The sequence below is a fragment of the Camelus ferus genome, chromosome 14 (genome assembly GCF_009834535.1).
Source record: "Camelus ferus isolate YT-003-E chromosome 14, BCGSAC_Cfer_1.0, whole genome shotgun sequence".
NCBI lineage: Eukaryota > Metazoa > Chordata > Mammalia > Artiodactyla > Camelidae > Camelus > Camelus ferus.
The window spans coordinates 6,603,139-6,615,457 of record NC_045709.1 but is presented as its reverse complement, the minus strand read 5'-3'; the positions used below and the strand labels follow the sequence as shown (position 1 = coordinate 6,615,457).

At 36.9% G+C, this 12,319-nt stretch overlaps 2 protein-coding genes across 2 annotated transcripts in view; one reads left to right on the top strand and one right to left on the bottom strand.

Annotated features, from left to right (window-relative positions):
* Nucleotides 1-12,319, bottom strand: part of GTF2F2 (general transcription factor IIF subunit 2) — a 121,376-nt gene that overhangs the window by 56,440 nt on the left and 52,617 nt on the right. The gene's annotated exons all lie outside the window — the stretch shown is intronic.
* On the top strand, nt 2,244-12,208 carry KCTD4 (potassium channel tetramerization domain containing 4). Its single transcript, XM_006176251.3, has 2 exons — nt 2,244-2,572; nt 10,571-12,208. The coding sequence occupies exon 2, from the start codon at nt 10,756-10,758 to the stop codon at nt 11,533-11,535; it is 780 nt and encodes a 259-aa protein (XP_006176313.1). The 5' UTR covers nt 2,244-2,572; nt 10,571-10,755; the 3' UTR covers nt 11,536-12,208.

The window sequence follows — 12,319 nt, the reverse complement described above, 5'->3', positions numbered from 1 at the left end:
CTGAATGCCTTTTATGTAAAAGATAACTCAAAAACAGATCAGGAATAACAAAATTAAATGAAACTTAGCTCCTGTTCTCAAGCAAGGAGTAGAGCCCAGGGCAACCATTCACAAAGAGACTGAGGCATGTACGCCTAAAAAAAACTGAGGACCCTCAAAGAGCTTTTTATATGGGTTTCGTCTGCTGATATTGACCGTATTAGAAACTAAAACTGAACAATGTTTAGAAAATCAGAGTGAGAAAAGCAAAAAGGCTCAGTATTGTTATGAAAATAGTTTAGATTTCACAGGGCCTTGAAAGTGTCTCAGGGACCCCTCTACACAGTGGCTTCCAGATCACATTTTGAGAGCTGCTGGTCCAGCAGAAGGATAAGACAAGTACAGAAATCACTTTAACACACTAACAGCACTTTTGATGGCCCTCCACATACCCACTTCTAGATTACCAAGCCTCTCATTGCCCCTCTTAACTATAATGACAGATGCCCAAAGCTCGCTATAGACTGGTGGGTAGCAGGTTAAACTCTAGTACTCCCACACACTTCTGCTCAAAACATGCTAGAACTTGTTTATGCTAGTTTTACTGCTAGTAATTATGCAATCTGATTATACATTGCATAATCCCATTAATTATGAGTATGGGGGAGGGAGATGTTTCTATGAAAACTAGGTTTCATGCTTTGGTAAATGTGATATAAAGGTAAGCGGCTAAAAATCTGCTGTCAAATTAGGTACTGGAAAGACAACTAGAGACTAGAAGAGACATACAGAAGTCTAGAAGAATTCTGTATTAGTATTGTTTCACAGTGTCTAAGTTCTTGCCCCTTTTTAAAGAAAGCAAAACTGAAAATCTAAGTTATGGGTTTACTTTTCACAAGAAAGAGAAATCAGATGCTCAGTCAGCATCCTATACCTAAAGCAAAGGCCTTGCCCTACATGTACACTGGTAATTAAATGAGCATTTATAAGTTTTAAGATAGAATGTTTAAGGCAGTAGGAATACATACTAATATCATTTTATGATTCCCTACCTTTGACTTTAACTGACTACTGTTCCCTCCATAAAGGCTGTGGGATTCTACTGTACTAAGCAGAATTTGTTATGGTTTATAAGGGTTATAATCTGCCGACAGAGACAGAGTATTGGGATTAAAACCACAGAGAGAGAAAGAAAGAGAGAGAGAGAGAATAAGAATAAGAATGAGTATGTCTAGCTGGGAATTAAGAAGAGCTTTGAAAGGGAAAGCAATGCTTGTGCTGGACCTTGAAAAATGAGTAGGATTTAGACTGGGAGGAGAGGCAGAAGGGCACCGAAGGTGGTGAAACAGTGGGAGCTATGGCTTTTGTCTCTTCTCTGTTTCTCTCTCTGTCTGTCTCTCCCTCTCAGAATTTTAAACTAAGGAACCCATACCAGAGTCACTCCACCTCAGGAATCACTGGAAGGACACGGTCACAACAGCACTCTGAAGAGAAGCCACGTAAACTCGTCCTGCTGAAAGCCCCAGAATGGCTTAGTTCCTGTCTCTTCCTGGGCTTGGCCATTTGTTCAACTCTTCTTTAGATTCTGGGAAATATTCCCAGATCCTTTCTATATTTTCTCACCTCCTCTGCTTTTTTGGCTAGACTGGTTTACTTAATGGTTTATGCTACTTGTAACCCAAAGAACCTTCATAAGTATGAACACACATCTTTGGTGACAGTAGTTTATTGATCTATATCCTGCCACTTAGTTTCAGAAAAAAATGGAGAGTTTTAAAGGGTGTGTACACAAAGGGCATCCTATAACTAGAATGGAAGTGTCCTAGTTCTGATTCTGCCACTAAATAGCGGTGTGACTTTTGAGAAGTTACTTCACATCTCTGGGCCTCAGCATCCATATGTACAATGAAGCCACAAGATCTCTGGAATCTCCTTCAGTTCTCTCACTAAAATAAACAAAACTGCCCTTCCCTTCCAATTGGGGATGTTTTGTTACTTCATTAGTATTTATTTTGTTGGCTCTAACACTTTCTAAAAGACCTAGCTATAATCACATTTTCTTTGAGTAGAAATTAAAGAAAACTGTCTCTGAACAATAATAAGAAAATGTTGAAAAGCTGCTCAAGACTTGAAAACATACAAACTTCTGATCTAAGCTGGACCTTCCTACTCTTTATCTCAATTTGAGACACATGCAATGTTGAAGAACCCAAGAGAAACAACTGACTGGCACTTTTTACAAAGTTAAGGGCATGGCTAGTTTGAACAAGTTAAAGTAATAAGCAAGCAGGAAGTGTGCCTATTAGCACTGGCATGTAAGTAATGAGAGCAGGTATGTTACGAGGATGCTAGGCATCAGGAAGTGACAGGCATTCATTTCCACAAGACCACTCTGGATCCAGTTCAACATGGAGGCCTTAAAGAGCACTTCCAACTCAACTTAAAACACAGACAAGGTTAGAACCAAGATTCCGGATTGATCCTTGAGACTTTGAAGCTATTTTCCTGATTCTGACTTACATCACACCTGTGTCTATCCTTTCCGCAAAAGGACTAAAGAAGTAATATTCCACAGAGAATGAGCATTTAAAAGGTAAATCATTTTCAATATTCCTACTAGTCTCCAATTGTTTTCATTTAAAATCTTTTCTTACAAGCCTTTGCCTGTGGTTCACAGGGTAAGGCCTATTAACACAAGCTACCTGGCATCTTAATAAACCAGTTGGGCAAAGCTGCAATCCCTATATTATTAAGAAAGTGTTCCTTACTGTATTCAAATTGGTGAACCGATGTTCTGATCTCTATTTACTATTCAGAAATTTTAGGAATAAAAGAGCGTGCTCAGACTTCAGTAAACCTACAGAGTTAGCATTTGATTATTTACCTCAAAAGCTAACAAAATGAGCAGCAGCCATATAAGTATTACCTTGAATTATCTATTTATGTAATATGTTTTCTTACAATGATATTCAAATTATAAATATGCCTAATATGCTGGGAATTCCTAGTTTTAAACCAAATACTGAAACCATAGTTTGAGGACTAAAAAATAGTAACTTGAAGACTGGACTTAGGATTAGAAAAGACCTCAGTTTCCTCACTCATGGTTCTGCTCTTCAACTCTTCCCCTATGGACTGGGACAAAGAAGGTTTATGTACATTCCCATACAAGGGATGCTGCAGTTCTCCTCAAAGATTCTCTGTAAATGAGAAGACTGGTTGCCCAGGGGTAGAAAGAAGAGTGGTTACTTAGGTTCAAAATCAAAGAGGGAGGCCTTAAATGTGCAAAGGAGTTTAGAATGTTCTATGAGTCTACAGAAGCCATAACAAGTTTTTGATCAAAGAAATAACTTAGTGAACGAATTTTAAAAACCAACATCTGTAAGTTTTAATATTTACAAAAGGAGTTCACAAGTTATCATTCTATACTTCACATTACAGTCCCCTTTTTGCTTGTTATACTATATATATACTCATCAACATAAATTCTCAAATCTAGATGTGGGCATGATGTTGTAATGTTGTATAAACAGACATAATCCCTAGCCTCAAAGTTGCTTTCAAGAATAAGAGATTGAATAAAACCCAGAAATAAAATACAGTTTTATAAAGAACATGAAGTAATGCTGTGCTGTAATAATAAATGAAAAGGGTCAGGAAAATCATACTACCGTAATAGTTTGTTTTAGTTATACCTTCATCAAAGGGTGCTATCCAACTTTGGCTGTTGCACTTGAAATTCGAGAGAATTCAAAAACAATAGCAAACATGATATTTAACAGATTTATAGATAAATATTTAAAGATAGAAAAACAAATCTTTCCAGGAAAGACTAAGTCTCCCAGAGAAAAAACTTTTACTACAGTGTTATATTACAATTAAATAGTGCCAAAAACTGTGCTAGATGAGATGAGGGGTACCAAGAAAGAAAACGCAGACCCCTGCACTTAGAAACTAGCCTGCAAATATACTTGAGGAATACAATATTAATGAAATACTTATAGACAATCTGGTGACACATTTTTAAATTAACTGAATATGATTCTAGTTTCATTAATTTTATCCTTAATAACTCTTATTCTCTTCGCCATGTTGAGTAATAGTAGTAATACCACAAATTAGTTTAGTTCTTTACAATTTTCAAGATACTTTCATAGTAAGTGATCCTCACAACTAGAGTAGAAATTATGCCCCCATCATTAAGAACTCCTTTGAGGAAAGTTCCCCCTTCCTGAGCTCATCAATTTCCTGAACATTCTTCATCTCTGCTTGATCATAAGTATCACCTGGGGAGCTTTTTAAGAACTATTGAGCCCACTCCCAGAGATTCTTTATTTGTACTATGTGGGCAACAGGTATTTTTTTTACAACCTCGCTAGATAATTCTAATTTGCAGCAGCCAGCGTTGAGACTGCCATTCTGATATTTCCCTCCTCCTCCTCCCCCTTTTTCCTCTTGCCTGCATCTCTGTTAATTTTATTTTCTGGTGGTACGGAGGCAACAGCTTACAGAACTACTCAAATATTCCATTAAATCTAAGATACCATCAACTGTAATATTCGCCATTATTTTATGTGCCACCAAGGAAAACAAAATACCACCATGAAACTTTTACAAGCCAATGATTTGAAGACATACTCTGATTTCAGAAATGTTAAATGTGAAAAAGTGTACAATAAGACAGAGTTTTCCACCCCTGATTTACAATCACTCTACTCTCTCTCCTATGAACCATCCTTATCCTGTCCTGCTAGTTCAGGCCCCTCCTCCCTCTCCTTCACACCATCTCATCACCAAAGACACAAAAGGATCTAAAGAGAAGGTAACAGGAGGAACAGTGGTAGGGGACACCATTTGGGAGCAGAAACCCTTTTGGTCACTGATTTAATGTTAATAATAATATTAACTTTACAAATTTTCAAAGTCATGTCTCTCATTTTGAGATTGTAGACAATGGTTATTAACTTAAAACATCTCCTTCCATCAAAAAAAAATCTTCTGAAAAGGCAAAATTCCATTTTGCCAAATAGCACTATAAAAATGAGTTCTATATAATAATATAATTTCGGTGTTCATTTGATGGCTCATAGAAGTGCTTTGCTCATCTGGTTACAATAAAATTTTCCAGTGAATAATAATGCATAGCTTGCACTTCGGGAAAAAAAAAAAAAAAGAGCAAACTCATTTTTAAAAACTCAAATGATTTCTGCTTATGGAATTATAAAACATAGGTCCCAAAGTACATTTAAAATATGAATTAATATTTGACACAACATTGTAAAATGACTATAACTCAATAAAAAATGTTTAAAATAAACAAATAAATAAAATTTCTTTAAAAAAATATGAATTAATGTGATATGTAAATTGTTTTCAAGATTACCTCTGTAATGAAAATCAAAGAAATATGGAATGGAATTTTGCCAGAACTTCTCATTTCATCTCTGCCATTTTTATTTGTGCTCCTTTTGATACAAACTGCTTTAATCATTTCTACACTCCCAAAGTGAGGCTTAAAACTTTGCCAATGTAGCAATGTTTCCTGGGCTTCTTTGAAGACTTAGTTCAACACTGCAAAACATTTACAAGCTTATTCATCTGACTGGAATTACACATCCACATCTTCTTACTGCCAGAACCTATAGCCAATGAATCCCAGGAGGATTTAAGCACGCTGCATAGTTGGTGAGATACGTGGTCAACCAACTCCATAAGGCAGGTGAGGCAGAACTTGAGTTGATGCAATCCCAGTGCTAGACAACATCTCACGAAGAAAAATTTTATATTTCAAAATGAAACTAAAGTTTTGACATTCAAATAGAATTAGATTAACACAGAAAAATCCCTGATTCTTAAAATATGTTAATACATCACATTGTATAATTTATTTTTATTTTTCAACACAAAAAAGTCTAGAGTAACATGATTACAGCTGAATATCAAAATGAATGTTTCTCACATTCAATGCATTAACAGGAGGCTATGAAGCAAAAGAAAGCCACACATTAAAAAAGAGAAGCTCAGCTTGTGAAAGGCAGAAGGTCAAGGCAAAAAGCAATCAGAAGACATGAAAGTCAGATGGTCAAAGGTCAGTCAGATTTTGAAAAATGAGCAGATAAAGATATCATAGAAATCAAGTAGATGGGCATCAAATTCAAGTGAAGAAGACAGACACAGATCAGGAAGCTTAAAAAAAATCCAGGGCAGAGACATAGTGCCAGGTTTAAGTAAAAATTGACAGCTGTTGCTCTTCTGTAGTTGGTTTTACTTTCTTCCTAAGGTAATGGGAAGTAATCTTTTTAAAAAAAACAGGCATACATGCATACAGGTGAAAATAACCAAAAAGATTTGGTAGAGGTGGAGAATGTGGAAATAGAAGCCGAGTGTTCTGAGACCACTCCCTTTCTTGAAAAGGAAATTTCATAGAGGAGTTATCTGTTGAGTCTAGGGGTATTATCAAGTCTTGTATCTTCCAACCAAGAGAGATACTTTCTTGGTAAAGTTCCACTTCTTTCCGCGGCAGGGGAATACCTCTGGCATATAAATGGAGCAAGCGTATATTATGATGATGTCCTGTGTCAATCACGGTGATGACAATGACCTCATTTCCCGTCAAGAGTTGAAAGATAAGATGCGAATTCCCACTGGCCTGGAACAAGTTCTGCCTAATACTAGTGGAAGATAAACATCACCATAAAGTGGAAAGGTTTTGCTAAAATTTGATTAGGCATTGGGTCTAACCAATGAATACACTCATATCAAGAACCCGACAATGGCATTGTTTAAATCCTCAAAGTTGGCTATCATCAACAAGAACATAAATAACAAATGTTGGCCAGGATGTGGAGAAAAGGGAGCCCTCCCCTTGCACACTGTTGATGGGACTGTAAACTGGTGCAGCCACTGTGGAAAACAGTATGGAGGTTTCTCAAAAATTAAAAATAGAGCTACCTGTATGACTCAGCAACTCTGCTCCCGGGTATACATCTGAAAAAAATGAAAACACTAACTTGAAAAGATACATGCCCCTCAATGTTCATAGCACCATTATTACAACTCCCAAGATATGGAAGCAACCTAAGTGTCCATCAACAGATAAATGGATAAAGAAATGTAAAATATATATTTTATATATATGTATATATATATATATACACACACACACACACACAATGGAATGCTACTCAGCCATAAAAAATAATGAAAATTTTGCCATTTGCAACAACATGGATGGACTTTGAGGGTATTATGCTAAGTGAAATAAGTCAGAAAAAGACAAAATACTGTATGAGATCACTTACAAGTGAAATTTAAAAAATAGAGCAAAACAGAAAAAGAAAGCCAGATAACACCAAGTGTTGGAAAAGCTGTGAGAAAACAGGAGCCCACAGGTACTGCAGGTGGGAGAGTGCATAGATAGCGCTGATCTCGAGAGTCATCTGGCAGTTCTAAGTAAAACTGAGCGTGGTTAGCAGGCCTTCCCCTGGGTATGTACTGCACAAACTTTCACAAACACCTATAAGAGGACATGAAACTGTTCATCACAGCAAGGAATTGAAGCAGTCTGGGTGTTCTTCACTAGGGAATCAAAACCAACATTTATTGGGTGCTTAAGTGTGAAATACTATGCACCATCCAGAAGAAATGGAACAGATATACAGCAGCATGAACTAATGCAAAAAGCAGAGTTGAATGAAAAAAGTAAGAAACATAGATACATACACACATATACAAATGAAAAAATAAATGTCTTCAAAGTTGGCTAAAGGGCTCTTTTATATATGTGATAACAGGTGTCTATGACAGACCATTTTTTTTCAAAAAATATTTCTGCCTGCAAAGCAGATGAAATCTTCAAGTCTAGTGGTCAAGTGGATCTGAGCTAATCTTTGATGTGTAGGTTAAGCCCTCTTGCTGAAACCATTGAACTGATTAATTCCAGTTTGTATCTGCAGTGAGGCAGAGAAATGTAGTCACATACCATGGGTGTTTGCCTTGGCACAGTTATTGAAGCACCATTTGTACAGTTTTAGGGTTGTGTAGACTTGACTGACACTACGCTTCTTACCCTCCAGCCCCTAAAGCAGGTAAATATAAGCTCAGAATTGGCTAAAAAGATGACAACCTGGCTTTCTCCTAAGGGGCATGGGTACCACAACAGCAGCGATGATCAACAAAGCCCTGAGATCTCTGTAAACTGCAATCATCTTGCTTTAACGGGGATGGAGTGCAGTAACAGGGAGAAAGTGGGGCCTACTGGATACCGTTTTTCTTTCTTAAGACTGCAAGCTGGAAGCAAGAGGACATAAAACAAAAGTCCTATGGATTCTCATCAGCTCCAGGCAGGCACTAAGACAAGGCTTCTGTTACACTATTGATGCCAGGCCACAGGTGGCAAATGAAACATACATGTCAGGTTTGCAGAAGCCAAGGATACCACAGTGAAGTCTCGAGTGAGACAATGCAGTCAAGGGTTAGATGCACCTGATGGGGTGGTTCAGAGTCTGTCAAGGCAAGTCAGCAGAAACAAAGAACACACATCAGTAGTTTTAAAAACCAGAAAGCAGAAGTGAACAAGTTAGCAAGTGTAAGGTGGTCCTGGGGTGATGGCTGAAGAGGTCAGTGGTCCAACTTCCTGTAGTCCTGCCCCCCCCTCCCACAGAAGCCCATCCTCCAGCAGCTCTAGCTTTACCGCTTCCCCATGAAGCCATCTATAAATGGGCCAAACAGGGTCTAAGGAAGCAGACCAAACATTATATAGACTTCAACTACACCATTTTATTTAAACATGAAAGAAAATTCTAGCATAGCCTCCATATTACAGCTATGCTTTATTGATTCTGATGTCATGTAAAACTCATTAACAGAGCCTATACCTATGAATTGGTATGCTGTTGTTGGCTTTGCTACTACATAATGCTAGCTCATGTGCATGGACTATTAACATAAGAATTCCATGAATACCTTTCCAAAACTGCACGCCTCAAAAACTCTATTCAGTAATTCAGAAGAAGTCATCCATAGATAAGGCTTGATTCCAAAAACACAGGATCAACACATGAAATTGTTAGACTATAAGAGCAAATTCTTCTTAAATGATGCAGTACTGAGGGGAAGCTTTAGTCTAAGTGTCGGCTTACTATTAACAAGCTGTAAAGTTCTAGATAAAACACTAAAAACTCTTCTAGAATGCAATCCTACCTCTGGTAAAATTTTAACTTTGGTTCAATTTCATAGTCTCTAAGCAAAAAACTCAGCCTTAAAAATGTTATGCCTTAGACTTCTAGTTTAATTTCAATGGACTTTTGTTAAACTCAATGCTACATAAACATTAAATTCAAAGTGTGCTATAATTAAAAATAAAAATTTCTCTATCCAAAGAAAATCTAACGTTTAAAGAAAACAGAAGGCAAGCATTTTTAGAAGAATCTACACCAATATTTCTAACAACACAAAGTTGAAAAAATTTTAAATACCTTTAATGTAATAAAAAATATATAAATCAATTTAACAAAATCTGAAGTCTACTTCTGAGAACCATATAGTTCCTCAGAATAATTTAGCAGATAGGTCAGTCAAATAATAGTGTAATGGGAACAATGTTCACATTTCTTACCACTGGGCCTTTAAATTCTACAAATGAAAACTCAGATTCCCTAAAATGCTTTGGAAGGCAAGTCACAGGGGAAGGAGGGAAAAAAAAAAGGAGAGAGAAACATCACACTCACATTGTTTCAGCTTAAAAAAAAAAAGCTAGGCTTTGGTCTTTTCTTTCCCTCTTTGAGAATACTAAAAAGCAGCAACAAAAAAAACCCAACTAACTTGGCCCATGACACTATTTTATAGGAGGTATTTTGAATCTGTCTGTTATCTTCCTGCAGGAGCAAGCACACAAACACACAGTTTTAGTACTTTCCACAGCAGTCTGGGTCTTTGTTCAGCAGTGAAGCAGATTTCGGGTGAAAACAAGCCTATGAATTTTCCGTAGGAAATCTTAACCAAAGAGGAGGGAAAAAAATACTGCAAAGCCTGTATACTTAATTTTTCACCTTTAGGGTAAAAAACCAAAATAACAACCTTTTGTTAAAGGACAGTCAGAAAATTTCTTCTCACTTGCTAAAGACTCCCAAATCAGAATTATATGCAAATCCAATTAAATTTAAGTGCGATGTCACAAATAACAGGTTCAAATATTCTCACTTGTGTCTCCATAATGACTACACCACTGTGAAATGTGTGACTTTCTATAGAAAAGAAAATTCTATACACCAAGGTTCCTTTCTCTTTAGGTTTCCTATTTATGATTTACTTAAAAAAAGGTACTAATTCAACATACATTAATCTCCAAAAGAAGACAGCATTATAAAATATTAAGCCTGCCTGATTAATAACTTACAAGACATTTAGAAGTACATAAAAATTCACACTTAGCTGGAGAATTAAATATTTGTAACTGCTTAACTGCTAAAAGGAAATTCAATTTACTGAGTAACTTTTATTACTTCAAAGAATATGCATGAAAACCTTTTCACAACAAGTTCCTTCCCTGATACAGTTAAATGCAAATTATCTTTTTTCCGTCTTACTCCAGAAAGCTCCTGCATACATAGCTGAGACGCCACCTACTGCAAAACCGAGCTGACAGCGCAGGCGATGCTGCCAGCGTTTCCATTCCATCACCAGGCTGGGGCTGAATAAAGGCGTGTGTGTGTGGTAGTGTTTCTTTTTTAAAAATCTCAAAGCCAAGAAGAACAAGCTGAAATAGCATTTGCAAAAATGGAACGTAAAATAAACCGAAGAGAAAAAGAAAAGGAGTATGAAGGGAAACACAACAGCCTGGAAGATGCTGACCAGGGCAAGAACTGCAAATCCACCCTGATGACCCTCAACGTTGGTGGATACTTATACATTACTCAAAAACAAACACTGACCAAGTACCCAGACACATTCCTTGAAGGTATAGTAAATGGAAAAATCCTCTGTCCATTTGATGCCGATGGTCATTATTTCATAGACAGGGATGGGCTCCTCTTCAGGCATGTTCTAAACTTCCTACGAAATGGAGAACTTCTACTGCCTGAAGGGTTTCGAGAAAATCAACTTCTTGCACAAGAAGCAGAATTCTTTCAGCTCAAGGGACTGGCGGATGAAGTGAAATCCAGGTGGGAAAAAGAACAGCTAACACCCAGGGAAACTACTTTCTTGGAAATAACAGATAACCATGATCGCTCACAAGGACTGAGAATCTTCTGTAATGCTCCTGATTTCATATCAAAAATAAAGTCTCGCATTGTTCTGGTGTCCAAAAGCAGGCTGGATGGATTTCCAGAGGAGTTTTCAGTATCGTCAAATATCATTCAATTTAAATACTTCATAAAGTCTGAAAATGGCACTCGACTTGTACTGAAGGAAGACAACACCTTTGTCTGTACCTTGGAAACTCTTAAGTTTGAGGCCATAATGATGGCCTTAAAGTGTGGTTTCAGACTGCTGACCAGCCTGGATTGTTCCAAAGGGTCAATTGTTCACAGCGATGCACTTCATTTTATCAAGTAATTACCTGTGCCACGAACAAAGACAACAAGCATGCAGCCAGCAAGCTTCGGAAAACCACAGCATCAAAGGCATCCCAAATAACGTGCCCGGCCAGCTCTGTACTCAGAGCCCTGCTGCTAATCAATTACTGTGAGCTAACGGTATGTAAATTCTATCGCTAAAGATGTCCTTCTCTAGGGTGTTCCTGCTGATCAGACTCAAACACTTAAAGTGAAAACAGTGATCTTCTATATATTGTAAATAAAGACTGAATGCTTTTGCCATTTGTTTATTTTTCCTTAAGCTGTCTTTCAATCAGAATGTCTTGGGTACTTGCAAAATGAATAAGCATGTACATTACCTATCGTTCTTTTAAGTAAATGGTAATGAAATGTTTTAAAGGACTGTAAGATTTAAAATCCTTTCTCCTTATGGCAAAAACCTACAAAGAAATTGAACTGGCAAAATTAACCATTGAGAGCAAGATAGACGTACAGATCTACTAACACAGAGCTGTGGTGAAACTAAATGAGACTGTAAGAAGGTATTAAAGCTATGGATTTAATTTTTAATAGTAGGCACCTAAAAGCTTATTTCTAGTTCCTGTATTTCATACTAGAATTACAGCTGAATTGATACACTGCTGAAAATTCCTAGAAAACTGCTTGATGACAATAAAAAAATAAAAGCACTACTAACTTCCTTGCTTGTATTAATTATAATAAAAAGTTACGTGTGTCACTTTTCAAACAAATAGTACCTCTTGATGATTTCATACAATATTATGCTTTGACATGGTCAACTG

Coding starts and splice junctions, on each gene's coding strand:
- KCTD4 (XM_006176251.3), top strand. CDS start 10,756: ATGGAACGTAAAATAAACCGAAGAGAAAAAGAAAAGGAGTATGAAGGG.